Genomic DNA, 26,899 nt, shown 5'->3' with positions numbered 1-26,899 from the left:
TCCACGAGCCGTGGTGTGTGCTGTCCAGCACAGGGGATGGGAGAGGAGTCAGCAAAAGCTGTCCTGATAAACACAGACACGAGCAGCCTCCAGGCCTGTCCCCTGAGTGCTCAGGCTTCGTGCCGCACGGTTCCTGCTGATGCACCAGCGTGGGGCTGCTGCAGCGTGAGCGAGCAGCGCCCTGCGGGGCCACGGCACGCTCACCGGCCCTAACAGTGGGGACTTTGTGGCCCTGGCTTGAAAAAAAATACCCTAAAAAGCCTAATAATGAAGTATTTGCTTCAGTAAACAACATATGAATGAAATAAGTGTTTCCTCAATACGTCCCTTTTTCCCTGCCTTCTCTCCCTCCCCCCCCCCCCCCCCCCAGCAATTTTTTTTAATAAGTGGAACTAACGAGACTGCTCTCGGTTGCTGCTGAGCTCAGGACAAGACTGTGCCCCTCTTGCCTGGTATAGCCCTGGGACATGTGCCGGGCTGATAAAGCGTGCGTTGTGCCTGGCAGGAGCGTGAGCCGTGAGCACGGCTCGCCTGGTGGACGGGGGAGATGCTCAGGGGGGTGCTGGGACCCTGAGACCCTAAAACCTGCGCCTGGGAGCATCCACACACCTACGGGTGAGCACGATAGCTGTTTGCTATCGTGGCAGCAAACAGCTGCATTTCCCAGCCCAAATTGCTGCCAGCACCCAGGGGGGAGCCAGGAGGGACAGGGAGAAGGGAAAGGAGAGGCTCAGGGATCTGCTGTCCCCATCCCGATGGCACTGCTCCAGGCAGGGGACACGGTGCCAGGCAGGCACGGTGGCACTGCACAGCTCCTCCTCTTTGTCCTTGGCTCCATCCAGTCCCCCTGAGCACCTACTGGGAATGCTGGCAAACTGACTCAGCATGCCCTGAGTGAGGATGCTTTCTGCTGTGGCAGAGGAATGAGGAGTTGGACTGGCAGTGTTTTGGCAGGGGTATCGGGTAGAAAACCCTAATTCCTCCCCCAGACTGACGGCCAGCTTTTCAAAGCAATGGGTGCCGGTGATTTAGCTCTCCTATTCTCTGAGTCTGCCTAGTAGAAAGGCAACAGGTGGTGGCGGGTCCCTGAGGCCTTCCTTGTCTTCAGGCCTTGGGCTTAGACGGGCGTGAGTCTCAAAAGCTGCTGATTTGGGAAACCAGAGTAAATTCCTGCACTGCTCCCGGCTCTTCTGCTGAGCCACGGCAACGGGAAAGCCTCGGCAGCTGAGCTGAGCACACCAAGGTGGACGGGCTCCTCTCCCCACGGCCATAAGTCCAAAATCCCCTAAGGACCAGCAGCCGACAAGTCAAAGGCGATTTATCCTCGCCTTACAAGGTCCCCATAAACCAGCATCGCTCACCGCTGCTGCGCTGCCCCTGCCCTACACAGTGCTGTGCAGACCCACACGGCACAGGCAGCATCCCCGAGGAAAACGCTGCAGAGCAAGCAGAAACACACCTCGAGGCGGGGGGGAAAAGTGGGACCCGGGGGGGTTAAAAGAGGCACTACCAGGGAGAAGAGAGACTTACTGACTGCTCTGTGCTGAATAAAGAGAAACGCTGCCGGGTTTTAATGAGCTCTTTGCTTGTTTTCCTGATTGATAGATTTTAAATTAACATATTTGTCTATCTGGAAGACTCAGAGGGACTGAAGAGCAGCTTTTCTGATGACATCGTTTCAGCAAAGGGGAGTTGCGCAGCTGGAGAAGAAAGCAATCTGTCACCAAATAGCTTAAATTCTTTGTCTGGCCTCATTAATACCTATTTAGCTTTGATGCCTAACAAACCTCACAGATAGAGGAAGCCTTTGAGAAGGCCTCCACAGCCTCACACGTAAGTGTTAGAACATGGAATAAATGCCAGAAAGTTCTCCAAAAAAAGCAGGGAAAACGAAAACCAAACTCGACATTCTTGCAATTTCTAAGCATTTCTTTTTCTCTTTCTTCTTCTTCTTCTTTTTTTTTTTTTTTTTTTAAAGCCTTACCCTCCTTCATCCATCTAAGGAAGCGGAGAGCAATGCAATTTCCAGTTCTTTTAAATATCCTTAGCAGGTCACCTCCAGCACTGGAAGGATTGTGGACTGTGATCTGGTTCCAAGGCTGTTGCATCAGAGCTTAGAAACCCGGGATAAATCCCTCCCTGCTCCAGCCAGGGCTGCAGCCCGAGCCCCGAGCTGAGCGGGGGCCCCACGGGGTGACACAGAGCGGGGAGGATGGGGCCGGGGGCAGCGCTGCCCCATGGCTGGGCTTTGGGACGATGATGGCCCCAAAAGGACCCGGCACCCAGGGGCTGGGTGTCACCCCCAGGCTCTCCCCCAGGCTGCAGGGACCGGGCACAGCGGGCTCACGGCCGCTTCCCTGCAAGCCCCAAGGGATGCTCTGCTGGGGGGGGGTCCTTTTACCCCATAGCAGAGGAGCCCGTTTGGGGCTGCCTGCTGCTCCCAGCACCGGGGTGAGGGGGATTTAAGGCTCGGTGCCCCGGGGGAGCTTTTGTAGCAGCTTGGATGGGTTTTGTTGGGAACAGGGGAGAGGAGGGGGACTGGAGAGGCGGGGGCTGCTTGCCCCCAGCCCTGTCCTGCAGCTCTTACCATTCAATGCTCAGAGACCTGGGCCGGAAGGCAGACAGCTCGGCCGAGGCATACTCAGCTTTCCTTCTCTTCTCCTGCTTCTGCTTAACTGACAAGCGGTGGGCAAACCTAGAGAGGCTGCTTTCCGACCTGGGGAAGGGGAGAGGAAAGGCGTTAATGTCACTGCAGCACCCCGGGGCACGGGGGCCACCCGATGCTGGGGGCTGCGAGGGGCACAGGGGGGCTCTGGGAGGGCCAGCAGCACCGGGACGGGGCAGCACGAGCCTGGGGGAGCCAGCAGAAGCTGCAGGAACACGGGCTGCTCCTGCTTCTTGCAGCACGAGGACGGCAGAGCATCGGGCAAGGGAAGCGAAGCGGGGAGGACGGGCAGGCTGCTGCCAGCCCCAGCCCTGCCACACGTGCCCGCAGCCCTGGGGGGCTCCGGCACCATCCCTGCTGGCAGCACAGCCCCTGCCGAGCCTCCTGGCATGGCCAGGGCGAGGAAAAAACCTCTCCTCCTCCTCCTCTGCAGCAGGGAGAGAACATCGGGACATCGCCCACTGCTGCCCGGCACCGCCGACCACCGTGTGCCATCAGAGCCGGTGCTTCTGCTCCCCGGAGTCCCGACCGGCTTCAGCCGTACAAAATACCTCTTAAAACGCCATAAAATGAAAAGAAGGTATTTCTCAGAAATGAGAGCTCCCCGCCTTTCCTCACAGTAATTAAATAAGCCATGAGCAGCTAACAGTTTTTGTGTTTTTTTTTTTTTCTCCTCCCGATACATTTTAAACACGGACATCTTCAATTCATTAACTCTGGTTATTGATTTATTTTTCGGCTTATGAATTGCTGTTGCGCAGGACGGGGTGGAGACAGCTTTCTGGAGAAGGCACTTGTCTCCACAATCACCACCGGGAAGGAGCTGCTCAGGCCTTCCAGGGCCATTCCTCACATTCTTGAGAAGAAACGCTACTTTGAGGGAAAGGTTTGCCTTTAAAGAAACTCCACGAGAAACCCAAACCCCGGCTTTCCCCCTCGGAGCACTGGAGGAAAGGGCGTTGGGCGAGGAGCAGCTCAGGCACCCCGGGGAAGCCCCCGGAGCAGAGCCTGCCACACGTACCCCATCCCTGCTGCCTCGTCTCTCCCTTCAGCCCGTGCCAAAGCGCAGCTGAGATGAGCAACGTGCTGGGTTGGAGAGGCTCAGGGCACCCTCTGCTCCTCTCCAGATGGTCTGTGGGCTTTGGGACCTGCCTGGGGCACACGTTCCTGTTGGCTCTGCTCGCCCCATCCCCGCCTCTCCATGCCCAGCCATCCCAGCCCTCGCTCCTGATCTAGGTACCCACAACTCAGCCAGGATATGGGGTCAGGAGCGGCTCGGCAAATCCCAAACCGATGGATGTCAGCAGCCACCAGCCACATGGAGCAAGCTCCTCATTCTCCCTCCAGCCCGGTGGTGTGGGTGAGGAGGGCGTGCGTGGGCATGGGGGGACCCAGGGAGGTGCTCAGAGGGCTCCAAGCAGCTGGACCCCAAAGCTACGGCAGAGCCTTCGTTTCCTTTCCCAGTGAGAAAGCCCCGAGCACGTTACGGTATCATCTGGCTATTTATACGGTGCTGCTTTACATAAACTGTGCTGCAGGAGAGGGAATGAATCATACCTGCTCTACCCGGGCTGCACGAGCACCAGCACAGCCGCAGCCGGCCCCGCTGCAGCCAGCCCCGTCCTCGGGGCCACGCGCGGCTCTGCGCCGAGCTCCTCTTTGGGGACACCCCCGGGGATGTTCCCAGGTCCGTGCATCGTGCCTGGGCTCCGTGGCTGATGCCTGCAGCAGGGTGAGCCCCTAGCACCACGGGGATGCTGCGGTCACTACGCTTTCATCCCCCGGGTGCTCTCCAAACTCTCTAGATGCCTCTTTCCCTTGCTCGGTGTTAGAGCCCTTAGGGTAAGGACAGGGAAACTGAGGCACGGAGCAGCCGTTTGAGCAAGGAAGGTTTGCCTGTGGCTGCCAGCATCCGTCCCCTTGCACGCTTCACCGGCCAGCAGGATTTTTGTGCCTCCTCCCACGGCACCCGCACGCCCTGCCCGGCACAGCAGCACCCGCCGGGCTCCCAGGGGTCCCAGACGCCGCCCGGGAGCCGAGGGGATGAGCAGCAAAAGCCCTCGATTGAAACATCAACCGCAGCGATGGGGAGAACCGTCTCCTGACAACCAGAGAAGGTTGTTCAGCTACTGTGCTGTATCATAAATCACACCTCTCTGACTTGCCATCTGTCAGCCAGATTACACATGTTCAGAGTCCCATGTCAGCGTTTAAGGCAGAACACAGCATCTTTTTTCCCAGAAATAATTACCGGCCCTGGAGACTCCTGCAGCAATGCCCGGGGAGTGCCACGACTCGTCCCTTCCCTCGCGGCAGCAGCTCGGCGGAGCAGAACCGGCAGCGACGGCGCTGGGGACACGGGGACACTGCTGCCTGCAGGGCGGGGGAATGGGGAGACCACACGCAACTTCTGCCCCATAAAACCACAGCGTTGTGCCCACGAGGGGCTGGCAGGACCTGCACAGCCCCCCGGCACCAGCCCCGGCCATGGCCAGGCCCAGATGCTGGGGCTGAAGGCAGAGGGACCCCGCAGCACCTGGCTGGGCTCCCCAGGAGCTCCAGCAGCACGAGCCTGGGGGGCTCAGCACGGTGCTCCGACCCCACAAAGGGAGAGGCTCTGGCTCAGCGCTTGTGCCGTTGATGCCCAGCCTTCCACAAAGGCTTTTTTGGGGGTCTGACCCCCGCACAGCTGCCTGGCAAAGCCCCAGCTCGCTGCAGCAGTGCGAGCAGAGCAGGCGGAGCGGGCTGGCAGCCTCGCCGAGGTGTCACAAGACGCAGCGTCCCCGCGCAGAAACCTGCGCAGCTGCCCTTTCGGATGAGGACAAGAGGCTGAAGTGCTGCCCTCCGCCCCCTCGCTGGCCGGGCAGGCAGATGAGCAGTGACATTTCACAAAGCTGAATTAGGAGAGAAAAACCCAGGGCTTGCTTCGTCCTCCTGGCTTCCCCAGCTGTGCCTAGGTGTGGATCTGACCAGGGGTGTGCAGTGCCTCGGCGCTGCCTCCCCCCGCGCCACACCACAGCGGGGAAGTGATGACAAGCAGGAAATAAATCCCAGAGCCGGGCAGCCCCGTGCCCTTCGGCTCCAGCATCCCACCTGCCCCACGCCTGCCCTGCAGCTGTCCCTGTCCCCGACAGCACCCAGCCATGGAGGTGAGGTGACAGCAGCACTCCAGTCCCACCAGCACGGCCAGCCCAGCCCGAGCCCCCTGCCAGCACCACGGCACCAGGGCTCGAGGCAGCCGCGCACCAGCCAGGGAGACATCTTAGCCCAGACAAGAATCACTCCCACTTGTTGCACTCGCTAGCCTGCGACTCGGGAGCTAGCATGTGCTCGTACGCCGCTGCAAATTAATCCAGCTCCTGCAAGGCAGCTGACATCCTCCTGAGCGGGCACGGGCGAGCCAAAGTCCCAGGACGAGGCACGCGGTGGCTGTCAGCAGCCCGGGCACTTCGCAGCACACAAACAAGCAGCGTTTTCAGCTGTTCCTCCCCTTGGGAACAGCGACTGCAAAACCAGCTTTTGAGCAGGGTTTGTGCCTGCAGGCACCCCCTGGCCCAAGCGCCGCGGGTGTCAAGGCTGGGAAGGGGCATCCCCAGGGTGGGAGCCGGTGCAGCTCCTGTGCTCCTGGCAGCTGGGCACTTTGGCTCCTGGAAGTGTTTTATTTGCACAGGTGCAGCCAGAATAAAAGAAGGGAAAAACAACTAAAGCCGGAAAGGTGCCTCCTGAGCAGGCAAAAGCTTTCGGGGAGAGAGCGGCTTCGGAGAGGGGACGTGCACACAGACACACGGCCGCACACATGCAGCCACCCCCCAACACGAACACCGCACGGCAGTCCCTGCACCCTGCCCACCACCACGCACCTGCCTGCACACCTTGGGCACGGCTCTGGCCACGAGCATGTCCCCAAAGCAGCAGCTGGGGACAGAATCCCAGTGAGCTGGGCATTGCTGCGGTGTGCCGTGCCGTGCCGAGCCGTGCCAGGACGGATGCCCGGGAGCCGCGCAGCGATGCTCACTCACCTGCACAGCCTCTGCTGCCTTCCCTCCGGGCTCCGCAGGTCACCCCCCTCTGGAGCAGCAGCTCAGCCAAGAGCAGCTCTTCGGCAGTGTCCCCGTCCCCTCGACGCACAGAGCCGCACGCACGCTCCCATCCCGGCCGGGAGCACAGCCCCGCCGCGCCGCCCTGCTCCCACCCGCGCTGCCCGAGCTCCTCAGCCACCACCTCTGCCTCCCTCACCCATCACCTCAGGTTTCTCGCTTGGTCTGTGCTTGGCTCTTTTCTTTTTTTTTTTTTTTTTTCTTTTCTTTTTTTTTTTTTTTCCTCCCAATCTTGTTTCTATAGAAACGAGATTAGCAGAGGGGGAAATAAAACAGCCCCATGTGACTCAGATTCCGACACTGAAGAATCTCCCGGTCGTGCTCGCCGGTGCTTTACATAACAAGGAGCCTGCGCGGGCTCCAGAGGGGACCTGGTGCGGCACCGGGGGACCACCAGGCAGATGGCAGCAATGCCACCACCTCAGCCCCGGGGTCACCGGGACCCCACTGGTGGCTCTGGGCTCCCTTCATCACACCCAGCACAGCAACGTGCCACCAAACCTGCTCATGTCCCCCGAGGACACGGAGCCTCCACCACGGCCCCGCTTTGTGGTCCTTTTCTCTCAGGTGTGGAAGGGGCGAACACAGAGCCAGCAAATGCTGCCCTGGCTCTCACCAAAACTTCTGGGGTACCCAAGTGAGGCTTGAGGCAGGGCACCCCAAGAGCCCTGATACTGATGCCCTGCCCTGCCCCTGCCCCTGTGGCTCGGGATGTTGGTTTTGGTCAAGGAACTCCAGTCGTGGTGGCCTGGCCAGTGAAAGCACGGGGTGGAAGCACCGGGGACGCCGTGCCTCTCGGTGTGCTCCTTCACCTCGGGGACAGATCACCGTGTAGGGCGAGGAGCTCAGCAGCAGCTTCTCCTGGTGCCCAGGTTCCCCTTGGTACTTCAGTGCCCCACTTCTCGCCCTGACTCAGCCGTGATTCCCGGCTTAGAGCTGATGACACCAGAGCCCCAAGGCCTGCCCGCGGGCTATCGCAGCAGGAACCTCTCCCCCTGGAGAGCGGCACATCGCTCCCACAGGCATTTGTTTGCCAGCGATGAGCTCAGGACAGATGAGGCAGCGTGACGGAGCAGCTGCTGGCAGCCACGGCTTGAGCAAGTGCCGGGTTCAGGCGTGCCCACCCGGCCAAACCTCTCCATGCCATGGGCTTGTCAGAGCCACAGGGGGCTCTGAGCTGAGCAGGGGATGCTGAGGGGGGTGTGGGGGGGTCCTAGGCCTGGAGGGGGTCACGGCGGGGATGCCACAGTGGGGAGAGAGGTGCAGAGGCAGCAGCTGGTAAAGGAAGAAGCTACAAGAGCAAAGCGAGATCTGAGCCAGCCCAAGGATGCAGTGCTCAGGACAAGTGGCTGTGCTGGGGGCCCCCAAAGCACTCCTTGACCTGGTGAAGACCCGGGGCAGAGCACGCCTGGGGCTGGCTTCTGACATTGAGCACACGTTGGGAGCATCAACAGCACTAAAACATCGTGAGTCCACGCGCACGATGGATGGAGGCAGGCAGACTGAGGCCAGGCTGCTTCCCCAGGAAGGGCAAAGCCACACAAGATCCCCTGCACAAGATCCCCTGCCTGAGGTATGCTACCGGGGCCCCAAAAACTTCCGCCAGCAGACCGGCTTTGATACACACGGCTAATTATAGCTGGCATTATCAGGATGCATCACAATTAGCAAGTCAGTGGATATTTCTGATCCGTCACGCCAGGCGGGTAGGTAGCCCCGAGGATGAAAGGAGAAGGGAAGCAGGGGGAAGAAGGACGGAGATGCCTTACGTGTGTGTTTAAATCAGCAGCGCAGCTGTTTCTGAGCCCTGTGGAAAACCAGGTTGTCGACGGAGGGTATTTATAAAGCAGGCCAGGAAAGCAACTCGACACATCCTTCCAGCACAGCCCCCTGAGCATCCCTGGCAGCCCCGCTGCCCACTCGCTGCCACCCGGCTCTCGGCACCTCCTGGGTGCAACCCGAGGTCCCCCCGGCCCCACGGTGAGGCCTCGGGATGGTTTCTCGGGCTGGCTCTGCTGTGCCATTTAGAGGTTGGATTAAAGCAGCAGCCAGGAAGAAATCCAGCCTCCCACCCCACTCGCCTCTCCTTGGCCTCTGCAACATCCAGCACCAGGCCATTTGCTTCGGGACTGCGGAGCAAAAGAAAGAAATAATAATTCCTGGAACTGGATGACGTTTTTAAAACTTTTTTCTTGTTTTCTTTGAAAAACGGAGTTTTGTTAAACTTACAGCTTTTGCTGCATAGAATTTGATGCAAATCCAAGCAGAAGGAACCGCCTGATGAGTCCTAAATTAAAATGTTCCTTTGTTTTGGCTTTCAAACATCGCATTTTAATACCAATCCACACTCGGAACGGAAGGTAAATTTGCATGTCATTCCCCTAAAAATTCCTTGCCAAAGCGATGATTTCGTTCATTTGCATTTCCCTGACAATGACAGCTCTCCCCTCTGACCAGCAGCTGTCCGCTCGCGGGGACGGCGATGCTGGGCACGCACACCCGCAGCACCCGGCTGCACCGTGCCCGGGGCAGAGCCACCCGCGTGCCACCGGGCCAGCACCGTGCTCTGGGGTGACTTTATCAACGCTTCCCCTGCTCCTCTTCCTGCTCGTGGGGAAAGTTTGGGCACACACTCATTCGTGGCACATATCCAGACTGCCATGGCTCGTACAGAGAGCCTCAAAACCCAACCTGTTTTTGTGTAGGGGCTTTCTTCAGCCAGTCTCGGTACTCAATGTGAAATAAAATGGGCAGAAACTGTTTTTCTCATGGAAAATCCTTGCCATTTTGCTTATTTCAAAGGACTCTGCCATGGAAGTGCTGGGGCATGCTCCTCCCCGAGCAGCAGGACAGAGCTTGGGCTTCGGTCACCGCAGAGGGATGGACACAGGAACGTGCAGGATTCCCTTCTTGCCAGGGGCCAGGAGGGTGCCACACACAGCTCTGGCAGCTAGTTTTCATGTTAAGGCTTTTATCTTAATTAATAAGATACCAATGGCCTGGGAAAATCAAGAAGAGAAGAAAAAACCTCAACGACTCCCTTCCCTCGCACGCAATCTGCACAGGCACATGATGAGGGGTTCCTGGGGGAGCTCAGCCCTCCCGAGGTGTCTCCTCCCCACAAAACCTTGGTGGCATCTTGGGGCACCCTCAAGATAAAACATTTCCCAAGCATTTCCCGAGCACATCTCCCTGCTCGGGGAGTGTAGAAGAGGAGAAGCCCTGGCAGGGCACGAGCGGTGCTGCTGGCACTTCGGGCTGGCACCCAGGGTGCTGCCCTGCCACAGCCCAGCTCCTCCAGCTCCTGTGCTGCTCTGCCGAGCCACGCACGGCTCCAGCATCCCCACCCTGCCCGGCAGACCTCAGCCTGCTCCCCTCTGCGGGGGACAGACCGCCCCGGGGGGACCTGCTATTGTTTAGTCTGAAGGCGGCACTCACGCTGGAGCCAAGCCTTGTTTTAAATGGCCCTGCATCCAATGCTCCGCGCAGGAATGGAAAAGCTTGTTATTCTGGGCTTCCCGTCCACCAGGGTTTTCCAAGTGCAGGAGAGGAGTGATGTGGTTAACGCGAGCTGGCCGCAGGGCCTCCACGGTTTTCCTTTTTGGATGGGCATCAACCTCGGGTGGACCACACCGCCTGAAGCCCTCGGCCACCGTCCGGCGGGTGGGAAGGTGCCAGGAGCTGCACGGGCACGTGGGCACGCTCGTGCAGGGTGCCGTGGGGAGGGCCAAGCAGCTTGGTGGAGCTGGGGGGCTGCTCTCTGCACCTCGTCTCCTGCAGAAGGTGAGCGGTCACCAGCGCCACCAGTTGGGCTCCCAGTCCCAGGATGGGCAGTGGGAGGGTGCTGAGCCAGGGGCTGACATGTGGGACTTGTGCACAGCCTGGTTTGTGGGCAGATCTGCGCCAGGGCTGTGGACGATGTGGTGAGCCCCGGTGAGCCCCGGACCCACCAGGTCACAGTTACAAGCACATCTCCACACTAAAGCAAAATTTCCCTCTCCGATTTGCATCGAAGCACGCTGTTCTCTGCTCACACTGCTCCCTGCATCCCCAGGTCTTCCCAGTCCAGCGAGACCCCCTCAGCACCCAGACCGAGGCACTCGCCCGGTGCTCTGCCCAGCACTGAGCTCGTGGCCAGGAGGAGAGCTTCATGGCCCCAAAACCACCAGGGATGGGGCAATGGGAAACGTGTAGCTCATCCAAGCTTCTTCCCGGTGCAAAGGTCCTCTCCAAAAAGCATGGCGAGGATTTACAAAGGTCCCTCTCGGAGAATGGACCAAGAAGGGGAGAGGAGAAAAAAGCACAAGAGAAGAGCCCTTGGCGTGCCGCCGGTGGCAGCCTCCAGCCCCTGTCTCCTCCCCACGGCAGGGAAGCGCCACAGAGGTTTGAGGGACTTGAAGGGCTTTGCAATGCAATAAAAACATTCCTGCCGGCAAAGCATGAAACCCCAAAAGTTTATGGGAAACCACTGTCTTCGGATGTCTGCATATCTTCAGGCATCCTGGGAGCTGTAGTTCAAAGAAACCGAGAAAAAAGCAAGCAGCCGATAATGATGGTTTCTGGACGGAGGCTGTGTGACTATTGGCTCCCACATGAAAGCCCGCATTTCTGGGATGCTGAGCACGTTTCTGCAGCCAAGCGAGAGGAGAGCTCGTTGGCGGCTGGGGCACGAGGGACCCAGGAGGGAGGGAGGGCAAGAGGCACCCGCAGCCAGGGGGCCGAGGAGGAGCAAGCGCCACGCTTCGGAGCAGGCACGGGGGGAGCCAAAAGCCGGCTATCCAAGGGAGGGACGTGCCGCAGGGCTGGGAGACCTGCTGGGGTCTGTGGGAAACGTGCTCCCCGAGCGGGACGGGGCCCTCCTCCAGGCCAGGCTGCAGCACCACAGCTTCCTCTGAGCTCTGGCACCCCACGGCCTCACCTGTGAGCTCATGCCGAGGTGCCTCGGTTTCTCCTTTAGCTCCCAGGTCTTGGTGTGTGACCACCGGCACTGCGTGACCCCGCTGCGTCTTCACGACCACGTGCGCCTGGGCGCAAGGCAGAAAATTGCCATCTCCAGAGCAGAGCCTCGGCGAGGGAGCAGGAGAGAGCGAGGCTGCTGTCACAGCCCGTTTCCGAAGGGAAAAGCAGCCATATGGACTCGGAGCCTCCTTCAATAGCTCCGGGGAAGGCGCGCGCGCTGCCAAGGTTTGATACAGGTTGGCTCAGCGCTCCCCAGCCACGGAACGCACCTTCTGCAGCCCGAAACGCAGCCATCTCGCCGAGCCTCTCTTTGAATTAACGCTGCTCTAAAGAGCAGGTTAAAAACGCTGACGTCCGTCCATTACACCAGGAGTCGTTCCCAAAGCTACCGTCTCTTTTTCAAAATGAGCCAAAGCAGCAAAGGGTTATTAACCGAGGGGAAAACGAGGACAGGGAGGGAACGTGCTGTTCTTTGATGGGAACTGCGCTAATGAGCATTACGAAAATAAAGATCAGAAAACCTCAATGACAACTTCAACCCTCGAAACGCTGCGGTGAGACCTGCAGCAAAACAAGGGGGAGAACAGAAGGAAAAACCAGCCGTGGCCCAAGCGCCGTACAGCAGAGGGGACCTCCCGCGAAACCCCTGGGTCCCAGCAGCAGGTTGTCGGAGCGAGCTGTCCGAGATCTTTTACGGGACCGGGTCCAGCAAAGCACCTACTCGTGTGCTTATCTCGCAGGGTCAGGGTGGCCCGGGGAGCGCAATGCTTCATGAAAAGGCACTTTTCTGGACTGGGGCCATGGCGATGGAGCTGACAGCACCAAACCCTAACCTGAGCAGGACCTCCCAGTGCTGCCTCTCCCCTAGACAAACAGCGAGCCCATACTGAATGTCAACCTAGATTTCAGGTGTTTAAAAATAAGCAAACTCACCCCTCTCTACGAAATAACAAAAATCCTGGAAAAAACAGAGCACAAGCTGTGCCTTCACACCTCCCCCACCGAGCGCAAACCCAGGGCAAGCGAAAGGAGGCTAAGTCCAACGAGAGGCAGGTTTTCTAACCCAAATGTTAGCACAGCCCTGACGCTCGTGGTGACAGGTACCGGCGCTGCGGGGAGCCCCCGGGCTCCCAGCGCTGAGCGGGCTCCGCGGGAGACAGGGGCTGGACCCCGGCGGGACGGATGCGCTAAATTAGGAATGAAAACATTCCCCCCTTGGCAGAAGGGGAGGCTCAAAGTGAGCCCTTGTCCAGCGCAGCCAGCGGGTGAAGCAAGACGACGACGACAGCTCTGCCAGAGTCCAAAACATACTCGAGACTTGTTTTGAATTACTCTACGCGCAGCTTTAAAACGCTTAAAAATTTCCATCTGACCTGGCTGCAGAGCTGGGGGGGGGGGGAGGAGAAGCTGTGTTTAGTGTCATACTCGGTTTTGTTTCCACGCGGCCGATGCGCTGACCCCGACGTGAATTTTTTTCACCAGGCAGTGAAAAGAGAGACCTATCGGGGAGGGCAGCGCTGAGAGGAGCAATGGGATGTCTGTGCTGTGGGTGCGGGCAGCACCGGGGGCTTGGCAGCCCCCGAGGAGCAGGGTGGCTCCGGGGGCTCGCACTGTGCCAAACCGAGGGGGTGACGAGCCCGGCGGGCAGGGCAGCGGCAGCAGCCGGTGCCCAACGCTCCTGCCGGCGGCTCGGCACCGCAAACAACCCTGCAGGAGGGAAAGGGAGAGGAAGAATCCCTTGAGGGATCCGCAAGGCACCAACGGAGCTAAAAATAAGCCCTGACAACAAGTCGGTGTAGAAACAGAAAACCAGGAGCCCTAATAATAGAGGGCTGTCAGCCGGAGGAGGGACACGCGCGGCACCCCGTGCACCGGGGCTGTCAGGCCGTGGTGCAGAGCTGCGGGGTGTCGGGGCTGTGGGACAGCAGGGCAGTGCTGGGGGGGACAGCAGGGACCTCGGGTCTCACCTGCGGCACGGACAGACCCCGCTGCCCCGTCTGGAAGAAGCAGCAAACATGTCTCCGAGGTCCTGGTGGCTACCTGCACGCAGCGCCCCGCTCTCGGGCAGGGAGGTGTGTCTGCGGGGTTCCTCGCTGCTTTTCAGCTCTGTGTTTTGCAGTTCCCTCTCAGGGCAGGCCGGCCGGCTCCTAGGAACCAGGATGCTCATGCCAAACTCCTCGATCCCTCCTCCGCTCCTTTCCAAGCTCCGAAGTCAAAGCCAAATCTGTCCTTCCCAGTGCCGGTCACCATCTTCCCCACATCCCTCGGATGAGATCAGGCCGGTGTCGGGACTCATCCCCGCAGCTGTCCGTGTTCCCTTCAGCTATCCTCCCCTTTCCAGGCCCCTCCAAGGATGCGTGCCCTGATCCAGGCTTTCCATCCCCCTGAACATGTGCCATCGCAGACAGAAACATCGGAGCTCAGGCCACGGTGAGCTCACAGCTATACGGCAACAGAAACATTCTTGGAAAGTGCATAAAGGGCTGCGGGTGGCAACTTGCTCACAACATTAAACCCAAATGGGAATTTCAGGGCTTCACAGGACCAGAAAACCCTGCCCGGGATGCGAGCGCAGTCAATGAGGAGTGCGCAAGGACCTGGGCTTCACCCACCAGGCGCACACAGAAATCCAAGCACCCGCCCTGGTGCCTGCTGCCCTACACAGCCCCGGGGAGGTGGGGGGACCCTGTTCTTCCCCATCCTGCTGTGCTGTGGGGGAACATCCTCAGCCACGGTGGCCCCCTGCATGCCTGGGGTTGGTGACGAAGCGCAGGGCTGGAGGGACGCAGGGCAAGGACAGGCCACCGGGGAGAGGGGCACCGGAGCCGGCGGGGAGGTAACTCGATGACTTTGGCCACCAAGTGCCCCCCCCGCACACCGCCCCCGGCGTCAGGCTCGGGTGACTAATGCTCCAGGAAGGGGACGCTGGTCTCCTGCAATGCTACCCGCTGCTAATCCCGCGGGTTTATCTGTCACTTCCGCGCGCCGGGAGCCAGCAGCACCCAGCCCTGCTGCTCCTGCTCCCTGCTGCTCCTGCTCCCTGCTCCTCCCGGCTCTTGTGGCCTGGCTGGGGACCCCGTGTCCCCCATCCTCCGTATGCCTGGCACCTCTCCTGCGTCCCTGGAGCAGCCACGGGGACGTGCTCGCCGCCACGGGCACCAGCCCCGGGCAGCACCGGGAACCTGCAGCCGGTGCCGGCCGATGCTGTGCAAGTGCTGGGGCGTGTGGCTCGGCGCTAACCCAGCTCTCCTGCTCAGGAATGTCCAAATAAATACCAAAATGCATAAAAAGGACATAAATAAGGTTGCCTGAGATGGCTGTTTGTCTCCCGCCTGGCCAGGACCCCCTCGGCCTTGTTACTGTTTGGCTTGGCAGATGACAGCCGGGTAATTTGTTTCCATTGCAATGAAGTTCTAATTAACTGGAATAAACTTTTTACACTAAGTGTGTTTGTTTAACAAACTGGCTCTTTCAGAGCCTCACCGAGCCCTGATTGATGCATGTGAGGGGAGTGGAAACACGCTGGGTGCTCGGGCATTAAAGATGCAGTGTCTGAGCAGGCCGGGCTGAAAGGGCTCTCTCTGTGTTTGGGAAATCAAAAATGACACCCCCGATGTCTGGGCTGGGGTGCGGGTTTCAGCGTGGCCTTTGTGTATTTAGGGCTTCGCGTTCACTTGCAGAGCCCAACAGGTCTCTGAGCAGCGAGGCACGCGGGGACGCAGCAGTCCCTGGTGCTCCGATGGCTCCGGCCACACCACCGCCAGCAAACCCCCCCCTGTGCCGTGCCTTTGGGGGTGCTGAGGGTGAAACCCCCCTGGGGAGAACCCAAAGATCCTCGCTGGTGAAGCCAGCAATTGACAGCAGTGAATATAAGGCAGTCGGGAAGCAGGAGGAGGGGATCTGGGCTCCCGGTGGCGCTGGGTGAGGACAGGCTGGCAGGGAGCAGGGACCTCCTCATCCCCCCAGAGACCTGGTGGGCTTGGGACTGGCAAATCTGCAGGACAAGGCTCCAGCACAGCCGGGCTCCTGCGGGTGGCGGGGTGCCGTGCACAGGCAGGGGGACTCACTGGAAACATCTGGGAAAAGGCAAAACACCCAGAACGGCAGCACATGAGCTGCACCCTCAGGACGGCAGCTTCTGAGAGCTGAAAACAGAGCAAGGACCCTCGGGACGAGCACTGACCAACCCACCCACTGCTGGCCTGGCACCCTGGGACAGAACGTGCCATTAGAAGAGGGACAAGAGAGGAACACGGCGGGGAAGCAACAACAACCCTGCTGCCAGGGCGCAGAGCCCCATCCCAGCCACCGCACCGCTGCAGTACGGGCTGCGCCTGGATGCGCCCCGAGCTGTGCTTCAGCTGTCTAACGAGACAGCAGCATGAATAATAAGCGCTTCTGGAAAACAAAGCATCTCTGACACCAGGGGAGAAGGAGCACAGCTGAGCTGTCCCTCGCTGGATGCGTTTTCTTGCCTATCTCCCACCACAAAGACAAGCCTGTAACAGCCCCTGCTCGAGACCTGTCCCCTCCGGAGGTTTTCTTGAGGCATTCAAGCTTTTGGAAGGCTCGACTTTTCTATTTTTAAATGTAAAATTGCACATTGCGCTGGTTGCGGGTGGGGTAGGGTTCCTTTTGCTGCCTCCTTTACCTCGTTCTTCTCAATGCACTGCAGGCGTTTCCATTTGCCCAGGGCACGGAGCCGTTTCCTCATGGCTTTGGTGGTGGGCGCAGATGTAACCGTGTGGGTTGGGAGCAGCCAGGCAGGGACAACGGGACCTGAACACAGCCCCACTGGACACAAAGGGATCCCCAACAGCCAACCTGCCCGTGCTGGCCACAGCTCAATTCAGTCAGGTCTTTAATTAGGTTCCAATAGAACTATCCAGTGTTTCTTCAGCAATTGCTGTAGGCTCCCCCTACCTTCAGCTGCATTTTATGGACGTGTCAAAAGCCACAAAGTGGCAGGACAGGCGGCAGAGATTTGTCCAAGCCAGCCCTCCAGGCTCCCTCTGCAATCAGGGGCAAGGCTGGGCACTTCCCACGTGGGATTGGTTTCCCCAGGAGCTGGATGGTGATGCTGGAGCCTTTTACACGGTGCCCCAAGCCAGAAGAGACACCCAAGCACCCGTTCCCTCTTGCCTTCCCACTCTGCCCCCCGTGGGAGTCAGCGTGCGGGTCTGCCTCCTGGCTTCGTTAATGACAGGAACCTGTGGGAAAACTCCAAGCCTCAGATCTCACCTTTGCGCACGCTGCTGTTAGGAAGCAGCAAAGACAACCAATTTTCCTCCTTTAATGTCCTTAGAAGTACTGTTCCCTGAGCAAATTAGTGCCATCTACATGTCTCCCCACAGTCTGCTCAGCGCAGCCCAGGTAAATCAGCATACTGCCTGATTATCCCCCGGCTTCCCCGAGCAGACCACACCACCAGAAGCACCACGCTTGGCAGAAACCTGAAACCTGGCTGCTTTCAAGGCTAACGCTGTCATTTCCACCGCCGTGGGCGACTCTTGCCTTTGGTTCTCTTGGAGCTCCGGGGCTGCAGCACTCCGCACCCCGTCGCTGCTGGAGCAAGGAAGGAGGTCACCGAGCTGGAGGCAACACGAAGGTTTGGAGAGCCTTGGATGGGCTTGGAAGGTGGTGTCCCAGGAGATTCTGCCTGCCAGGCTCAGGAGCACGAAAATGCTCTCCTGCAGAACAATGTCTCTGGCAGGCGAGCCCAAGAACACCTCCCGTGCTGTCACACTCCAAGGAGCTGCTCAGACACAAGCCAGGCTGGTTGTGCAAAGGCTTAGGTGAGGACAAGCTTCTGAAGGGCGTGCTGCCTGATCCCATTTCTCATCACTCTGTGGCCCAGCTGTCTATCTGGCACCGCAGGTGAAAGCATGGGGAGAAAATACCAGGAGTGTGCGTTTGAATAAAAAGCCAGAACAATCTGGTTGTTCCTTTTCTTCCTCCCTTCCCTACCAGAAAAGCATCAGAAATGGTGCTGGTGCAGGGAAGGCAGCAAGTTGCCGTGCCACCAGCACATGCTCTTGCCATGACGTGGGGCAGTGAGGGTGAGTAAGGAGCACGAGGAACTGGAAATTTTCACTCACGGACAGAAATTTCACACTCTTGACACCGCTGAAACCTGCTGCATGAGGTCAGGAGACAGAAGCCTCTGCATAGGAGGGGTGAGCAGGGTGGTGGAGGACACTGCATATTTATGATGTGTGCTGGTTTTTCTCTACAATCACAGATCTATTACTGGTACGTGGAGAAATAAAGATGTCCCTTTGCACCAAGGATCGAGAAAAGACACCGCGCTGCATACCTGAGCCGACACAGGGCGGCATGAGTTCAGCCTTAAATGCGTTTTCTCAGCGGAGAGCAAGAAGCGGTGGGTTTGCAAGTCACATGCGAGGAGACTCGGAGAGCCAGCAGCAAAACACCATGTGCATTTCTAAACACTCGAGAGGATAACTTCTCAATCTGAAAGGCAGGGCAGTCGACAGAAGGTCAAGCAGTCGCTGGCTGCCCGGAGACACAGCCGAGGCTGGCAGCTCTCCGCGTGGACCAACGAGAGGATGGTGGCAGCAGAGCTGTGCACGCTCCCTGCTGCAAACCAGCTGTTTTCACAAGGCAGGAGGTGGGAGAAACCGGCGGTAAAGAAAAGCTTTGAAAAAATAGAATGAAAAAAATAAGAATTCCCTAAGTGGGGCTTATTGAACGTCTGTAAAGCCCCGTTTTGCAGTTAGGAAAATGAGCAAGTGGCTTAAAAACCCTGTTTGCGAAATGAAGGCTCAGAGTGGGAATGACACAACAAAGAGTGGACAATCTCAACGAAAGATTGCAACGTGTAGAAAGCTGATAAGGAAAACTAAAGATAGAAGGAAATAGAAGAAAATGCGTGGCTGGGACAGGCTCCGCACATCTGCTATTTGGAGCCCAACAAATTTTCTCAACTGGCCCATTTTTAGGCAAGTCGGTAGCCTCTGATAATGATACAGAAAAAGCAAACACGGCCAATAAATACTTATTCTGTATTTGGGGAAAAAAGCGAGAATAAGGCACTTCGGAGGAGAGCAGAAGCTTTCCTAACCCATCGGTAACCTCAGAGACATCTCCGAAGCCCAGCACCACCAGCAGTCAGCACAGGGATGCTCCAGCAGCCCAGGAGAGCTTTTTGGGCACTCGGCTGGCTCTGAGCAGGGCTCAGGCTGCCGCAGCCAGATGGCAAATGGCTCCGCTGCAGCAATACGCGGAGCCAGCAGTAGGGGTGACCTAGTTAACTACTACATGGTCAGATGCAAGACCCAGAAGCCAGGGCTCATCTGGAATTAAATTAAGAAATAATTAAAGGACGCAGGTTATAATTAAAGTCAGTCAGCAGGTCTTTGTGGGAAAGAGATCTTGTCAAATGAACCTGATTTCAGTCTTTAGTGAATACAGGCTGAGTTGAAACAGGCGCTGTGTACATTACGTCTGTGCAGTCAGAGCTCTAAGTGCTTCGCGACACTCAGACTTTCAAAGATAGTACTATACAGTATCCATAAAGCACATTAAACAGATTAAGAGCCGGCTGACAGGTCTCAAACAGAAGTCATCAACGGGGAATCGTTAGCGAGGTGTTTTCAGCGAGGCTCCACGGGGAGCGCGCCAGTCGATAATTTCACCAATGATCAAGAAGAAAATACAAAATCCTGGCTCGGGAAATTAGCAGGTGACAGCAAGATTGATGGAACGGTAAATATTGATGAGGAGAGAGCAAAACGAGGGTTGCTTGGTAATGTCGAGCCCATTCAAACCCCGTGTACGAGGGAGCTGCCCAGCGCCACCGCACACCTCCGAGGACGAATTCCCGGCCGTGTTTGTGAGCAGGGGCTGTGTCCCAGATGGGGGGGAGACTCCAGGAAGGCTCAAGGGTCACCACGGGTGAACAGCTCAGCACAAGGCCCTAATGTGATGCTGTGATGAAAAGAGCTGATGCGGTTCTTGGGGGAGAGGAGAGTTATATATATGGATAACGCTGCTGGGACCGAGAGCGAAACACTCGTGCAATTAAGGTGCCCGTGTTTAAAATGGGACACTGAAAACCAGACAGGCTGAAGGGATGAGTCACAAAATTGATCCGAAGGCTGGAAAAATGTCCTACTTCGAAAGACTTGAGCGACATTCAGTTTATCGACAGAAATTCTGCCCCCCTCCCCCCCAAGCAGAGTGCATTTCAGAGGAGAAACCAGCAGGTGCCAACCACCCCGAGCCGGCAGACACGGAGCCAACAAGCTCCAGCGAGTTTCGGGTCAGGACCGGGTACCTCTCTGAGAAGCCTGGAGGGTTGGAGGCCTCAGGGAGGCCAACCACAGTCGTTTCAGCTCACAGAGGAGCATGTGGGCAGCACCTGCAGCCCAAACCCTGTGAATCTGATCATCCCTTCCCCACCAAACCCACGCCGGTGAAGCGCAGTGGGACCCTGGAGCTCTGAGCCAGGTGACCCCAGAGGGAGCAGCTCTGGGGGGTCCCCATGAGGACACGGGAAGGCAGCGAGCAGCAGGCAGGGTGCTGGCTCCTGGAGGACGAGGTTGGGAGCCAGAAGCCCCAGGGCTGTGAGGAGTCCCCCGTGCAGGGCTCTCACAGCACCCGGAGGATCAGCAGCGCACCGAGCGGCGCGGGGAAGACCGCGGCCACTTCTCCCCCCCAGCTGCGCAGGCTGCTGCGGGTGGGTGGGAGCCCTCCCATGCCAAGAGCATCTCTGCGTTGACTCACTGCCGCAAACACTTTGCTCTCCTGCTCGGAGAACACAGGCTTGGTTATTTTGTTCAAGAATGCCCGTCTTCCTACGCCTGATTCCCTTTCCGTGATTAATGCCGAGCGTAGCGAATGCGGAAGGGCTGCAGCTGGTGCATAGGTGGCTCCTGTGCTGCTCTCGTGCTCCCCACCCAGAAAGAGGCAGCACAGCCCCAGCTTCGATCATTTCAGTGCCCCCACCACCAGACCAGGGACCCCCAGCACCCGGCCATCCCACGGCTCCTCAGCCCCTCTGCGTCCCCCTCCCCAGCATCTCTCCAAGCTGGACGCGCTGCCCTTCTCCTCCTGGCTGACCCAGAAAGTCCTTTTGTTTGCCCTCAGGGAATGTCTCCTCCACGTTTCCCCCAGGGGAAGAGGGGGGCACAGTGTGAGGACCGGCCCCAAGCCCCCAGAAATCAACTTGGCAGCACCAGGAAAGCGCTCAGCTCACGGGACTGCACAGGATGGGACAGAGGAAGCACAACGGCAAGACACCAGTGCAGGAGATGGGCATCGGGGCCAAGCAGGTTTTTAATTGGACTGGAGGTGAAATTACAAAAAAAAAAAGAAAAAAAAAGATTAAAAAAAATACAGCTTTGGTTTAAAGAAAGGGGCTGGGGGGATAGGAGAAAAAAGCCCTTCAAGTTTCTATGACAACCAGCACAGCAAGAGCCTGCATTGCAATCTCACTTAACACATTAAAAGCTGCACAGAAACAACTAAACCCTAAACTTAGTTCTGCTGGAGCCGGGCACCGTGGGCTCCTCCAGCCCCAGCCGTTCCTCCTTCCTTCCAGCGGGGCTGAGGCCGAGCAGCTCCTCGTCCCCGCTCCCTCGGGCTGGGATTTGGTTGGGCTCCACGTGGGCACGGGGAGAGAAGGAGGTCCCTGCCCTCGGGTCTGGGTGCGGAGCACCCCACCGTGATCCTCCCGCCCCGTCAGCTGGAGGGGGCTGGGGCAAGCAGTGCCATACACCAAGCAACCAAAAAGAAAATGGTTAAGAATTGCATTTCTTCTTAGTTTACCAAAAATGTGTTCTTTGGTAGGACCTACCCAGCGTGTAACCTGGTGCTAGTGGAGAGGTGCTCAGCACCTGTGCACCACCGGTCCCCATGGGCAGGAGGCAGCAGGAGGTCTCCAGAAGACCCTGTGGGATCAGAGTGCTACTGGCCAGGACCGGGCCACCTTATTTTCTGGGCTGGGGAGGCTGGGGAGGCTTCCCAAGGTCCAGAAGGAAAGCAGCAGAGCTGGCTGGAGGCTGCAGCACCAACTTCTCCTGCACTCTGCGGACATCCAAAGCTGGCAGCCACCTCCTGCCACTCGCACCCATCCTGCCAACCCTCCTCTCCTCGTCAGCTCCACTCCAGACCCACTCTCCATCCCCCTGGCCAGCACGGTAACCTTCTGTACCTGTTGTGCTGCCCGCTAGGAGCTCGCTCCCCAGCTCTGCAGAGGGCTGGTTGGAAGCTGGGGCTCCCGGGGGGCTCTGCTGCCCCTCGGTGCCAACCCACGCCCCAGCCTTGGGCTGCCCATCCCCGGGGAGCCCAGCGCCTCTCTTCCAGCCCCACCTTCACCATCCTGCTGGCAGCACTGCTTCAGCCTTTCCTATGGCCGGGAGACCCTTCTCTAACCCTGCAAAGGCAGTTTGGGGCCAATTTCTTGCTGTGTTGAGCAGCCCGTGGCTTCAGAACAAAGCTGTGGGGCTGGGCACTGCTCCCCCTTCTCCTCAGTGCTCCCCTTGCACCATCTGCACCGCCTCTCACGCCCCGATTTCCCTGTGCTTCCTTCTCCCAGTGCTTGGCACTTTGCAGGTGAGTCTGAGTTACTCGATGAGGATCCCAGCCACTGCAAAAGAAGTCAGCCCTTGCATGCATGTCCATGCCCTTGTCATTACCACTGTAATAATAATGCCTGAGTTAAGGAGGCAATCAAATGAACACCCCACTTAGGGACACATCTAGATGATTACGACGGCCTTTGATGCTTCCAAGATGTAAATACCGATTGCTAGATGCTTAAAGATGCCAGGGTTTTACAAGATAATGATTCAACGATGAAACACTCACTTTCATGTAAGTGCTGGCACGGAAGAGCCTTGGTGTAAAAGATGAAATGTTCTGCCTTAAGAGCAGGGCGATAATGAATTAGCTGCAGAGACGTCTTGGCAGAATGAATACTGCAAGGCAAAACAAACACAAGATGCTGCTTTACGTAAGGCGGTTTCAGAGGTTGGTTGTGTTTACACCTCTGAGGCTGAAGCATGGGAGGTGGGCGGCCGTCTTTCATCCGAAATGGAGACAGAGCCAGAAGGTGCGCCTAGAAAAGGGCCGTGGGATGCTGCCGGCGCGAGATGTGGGCTTTGAGACATCGGGGCTCTCCAGCACGACCACGTCCTCCCAGGGGACTGAACGAGCAGATCAGCCGAGAGCCTTTTGTGTCGCTGCAGCAGCCTTGACACCTCCAAGTGCTCCGCAGCGAGCCCGCCCTGACAGCCGAGCACCGCTCCCAGCCGAGGAGACAGCCTGGGCAGGCAGCTCCGGCAGCGAGTCGGTGACACTTTAATTAAAACCAGGTATTTGCTAGGGGATTTTATGACTGCTGTTACAACGAAAATTTCCTTCTCCGTTTGAAGGAAGTGAGAAGCTGTCAGTCCGCGCCTGACGTTGAAGAGCCAATATATGCCACCGGGAATTAGCTGTCCTCAGCCCCTGCCAGGGCTGCTGAGTGAGGCCAGCCCTTCCCGCAGCCATCGGGCAGACGTGCCTGTCCCAGCAGAGCCCTGTCCTCTGTCCTGCCTCTCAGCACGGCAGCCCTGTGCCTGTCCTTCCTAAGGTGCTTTCTAGTTCATTCAGTTCTCAGGTGACACCAGTCTTTAAGATTAAGCCTTCTTGATCCAAGCAGCATTCTTGCATGTAATGTGGAAGGGGGAACGTTGCCCCCCGGACACACAAAAAGCCAGGATTTGCAGCTCCTGACATGGGCCAGGAGCTGGAATGACCCTAACCACCCTTGTGAAACCCTCAGAAGTCCAAAAGTCTCCCCAGAGTGGGCAGCAACATCACTGCAGCTCTATATGGGATCTCTACCTCCCCACTGCACTGTGCTGGGTGCTTGCCCCATCGCTTTGGGGACATCCCAGCAGGAAATCTGTGCCCGGGACAAGCAGTGGCAAGACCCATTGCTCAGAAGACTTCTGGGACCCTTTTCTTTTTCCTTCCCTTTTCTTTTTCCTTCCCTTTTCTTTTTCTCTAACCTAGACCTGCTGTGAAATCCCAAAGGCACCAAGCAGCGAGCAGGGGGATGCTCAGCAGTGAGCCGCTGTCTCTGAGCACAGAAAAGGAAAAGCAGAGGAAAAACTGCCAGGTTTGCTCCAGTAGCGGTGCCCCTCCAGCCACCTGCTTCCAAGCTTCTCTCCGATCACCAGCCTGGCCATGCAGACGTGTTGATAAAACCCCCAGCTCAGCTCAGCTTTGGGAGCCAGCCGCAGGCTGCAGCCCATGCTCCCATCCCTCATCCCAAAGGGCTCGGGGAGCACGGCTGCTGGGGTGCTGCAGGGGTGCTGTGTGTTTATGTTTCAATACAATTACTAAGTAGATTTCTGCATATATATATATATATATATATATATATATATATAAAATGGTAGATGAGATATGTGTGTACATAAACCATGTATGCCAATATGCACAAATATTTAAGTGATAAGCATTCGCCCTTCTAATGTAAAACCCCTGTAGTGTCAGGTTAATTATTCTTTAGTTTCAAGGCAAATAATTGTCAATAAAAACATACGGGCACAAAAGGTGTGTGAATCAAAGAATCACAGAATGACTCAGGTTGGAGGGGACTTTAAAGATCACCCAGCTCCAACCCCCTGCCAGGGGATGCCACCCGCTAGATCAGGTTGCCCAAAGCCCCATCCAGCCTGGCCTCGAACACCTCCAGGGACGGGGCACCCACAGCTGCTCTGGGCAGCCTGTTCAGTGCCTCGCTGCCCTCCGAGTGAAGAATTCCTCTTCCTTACACCCAATCTCAACCTTCCCTCTTTTAGTCTCACGTAACTTTACAAAACACGAGTGATATCCCAGCAAGTTAGGTAATGTAACATCCCTCAGCAGCTCGGCCAGACCCGCCTGCATCTGGGCTGCCTGCAAAGTGCCACCAGCTGCTGGGGACCCGGCAGAGCAGCCACCAAGGAAGATAAATAGGGTGGGAATGAAGCCAAACCAGATTGCTGTGATGAGACAAGCCACACGGCCAAATGCACCATGGCACAGGGAGCCAGAGAGCACCGACGAGCTCCTGGATCTGCGGCAGCTTCTGTCTGCGCCTGCACCCACCACCCTGACCTGGCCCCGTTGCACACGCAGGGAGGTGTAAGGCTTCGTTCTCCGTTGTAAGGTAGAGAAATGCCCCCTATTTCTCTGAAGAGATGAACTACAAAAGCAGCACTATGGTTTTTGCTATCATCTACCACCACAACCCCGCTGTGGGAAAACTGACGAGTTTTCCTGCTCTTTTTAATGTTTTCTCCAAATCTCCGACAAAATCTCACAAAAGCTCCAGCTGGAAGAGGGACGCTAGAGATGCTCCAGTCTTTTCTAAGCATGCTCGTCAAAAACATGCACTCTACATGAGCACACAACAGATAAGAAATCTCAGACGACTCTTAGTAGGGGTCATGGGCACACATTTATAAATCCCCTGCCAAACGTGTGTTGATTTTGTCATCGCATCTACGATGACTCCACAGCCTCCTGGGATACCCCTCTGATCTCCCACAAAGCTCCGTGGGATTAAACAGCCTGGGAAATGGTCCTGGCTGTGTTTTCAGAAGTCTTTTGCTGCCAGTGGTCTTGGGAAGCTGGTGGTCAGCGCTGCCTTGGGGCAAGCGGACAGAGCAGCTCTGAAATGAGACTTTTTAGCAGGGACCCAGGAGACTGGTGTTGAGCTTGCAAAAACTTCCAGTGCTTAAAGAGAGAGGAGCCGACAGATAACCAGGAACACAAAGGAACTGGCACTCCCCATGCCAGGCAGCAAGCCAGCAGCTCCTGAAAGGGTTTGGGGACACACTCTGGCATCCCAGGACACTCCAGATACATCTGCTCTAAGTGTAAACGGGATCAGGAGGGGAGGGAGGATGCAGCCACAGTGCTTGCTGTGGGCTCAGCAGTGCTGGGAGCAGCTCTGTAGGAACGTTTGGGAAGCAACAAGGAAAAAAAAAAAACAAGAGCAGAAGCCCAGTGAATTTTGGAGGAGAGATGTCCTCAAACCAACTCCCTTTTAACTCTCCAAACCACACCCTCCACTGATGATCCTGCATGTCAGAGCACTATCCCACAACTTCAGAAACAGCTGTGGCAATTTTTTTCAGAACAAAACAGGCGATACCATAAGGATGCTTTACTTCTCCCAGACAGAACAGGAGCAGTACAGGGTCCGACACGCGAACGTGCTCAGCAGCACAATGCGCAGCTGTTTCGTGGTCAGGGCCAGAATTGAAATTCTCACCACGGGTTTTCGTAGAGTTCGCCTCCATCCAACCCACCGTGCTATCGGACACATCCTTCCAGCAAAGAGACAACCTTCTTGCCTCGAAGGTGCCATGCTGCTGCAAGGCTCTGGAAGTGCTGGGTGCAACAACATAACCGGCCCGAGAGAGCGAGCTCTGTTTGCATTTCAATACGGGTCGCAGAGGTCGACAGCACTGTAAGTGCTCCGCTTGCTCTCGCTCGCTTATGGACTGTCGCAGCTAGCTCAGAGCCATGGCCAAGGGCACACACCAAGTCACCAACTGCTCGAGCTGGTGGGGTGATTTGCAGATCCTTTGTTTGTGTTCATGAATACGGCGGCCCCAGAGAGCCTCCTCCTTCTCTCTCACCCCTGCGGCTCGCCGCGATTTGCACTTAAGCTGACGGAGGAAGACAGGCGTCAATGTCAACGCAGGGGCTGTGGAGATGCGCGAGACCAGCCCGTTGCGACACGGAGCGAAACCCTTCAGCTCCCCACAGCAGCGCAGCTGTGCAAAGCAGGAGCAGAGGGAGCCAGAGGTGGGAGAGGTCACCTCCGCATCCCCGCTGCCCGGCCGCCGGGTCCCGGCTCTGCTCCCCAGGCTCAGCCAAGCTGTCGTGACTCCTCCTGACCTGATTTAATGATCTGCGTACGCCCCGAAGCCAAAGCGATTGACAGCCCTTCCACTGCTATCCTCGCTCCTGTAATTGCAGCAGCTATTCTCGTACGCCGAAATGTCTAATCTTAGTAAGCCACAGAGCTGCTTGATAATATGGACCAACCGGGAATTTCCACGCCATTACTCACCGCGGCTACTGGCACTTACTTGGGCTGGTAAAAGTCCTTCTTGTCTGCTGACCCCAGGCTCTGCAAGACACAAGACAAAACAGAAATGTTTCT

The 26,899-nt window shown here is 57.4% G+C and overlaps 1 protein-coding gene across 26 annotated transcripts in view; it reads right to left on the bottom strand.

The window, feature by feature from the left end:
• LOC101801820 (ankyrin repeat and fibronectin type-III domain-containing protein 1) overlaps positions 1 to 26,899 on the bottom strand; it is a 190,783-nt gene that overhangs the window by 25,466 nt on the left and 138,418 nt on the right. For 18 of the 26 annotated variants that reach the window (XM_072024041.1, XM_072024040.1, XM_072024048.1 and 15 more), the window contains 2 exons: positions 26,826 to 26,866; positions 2,588 to 2,716 (listed from right to left, as the gene is read on the bottom strand). In XM_072024041.1, the coding sequence (XP_071880142.1) occupies positions 2,588 to 2,716; positions 26,826 to 26,866 (170 nt within the window). Of the gene's footprint in view, positions 1 to 1,530; positions 1,641 to 2,587; positions 2,717 to 6,684; positions 6,889 to 13,688; positions 14,053 to 26,825; positions 26,867 to 26,899 lie in introns of those variants that run through there. The other 8 variants (XM_072024043.1, XM_072024057.1, XM_072024058.1 and 5 more) reach the window with 5 other exon arrangements.

Source organism: Anas platyrhynchos, chromosome 15 (genome assembly GCF_047663525.1).
Source record: "Anas platyrhynchos isolate ZD024472 breed Pekin duck chromosome 15, IASCAAS_PekinDuck_T2T, whole genome shotgun sequence".
Taxonomy (NCBI): Eukaryota; Metazoa; Chordata; class Aves; order Anseriformes; family Anatidae; genus Anas; species Anas platyrhynchos.
The sequence above is the reverse complement of the archived record's forward strand: the minus strand, read 5'-3'. Positions and strand labels throughout refer to the sequence as shown.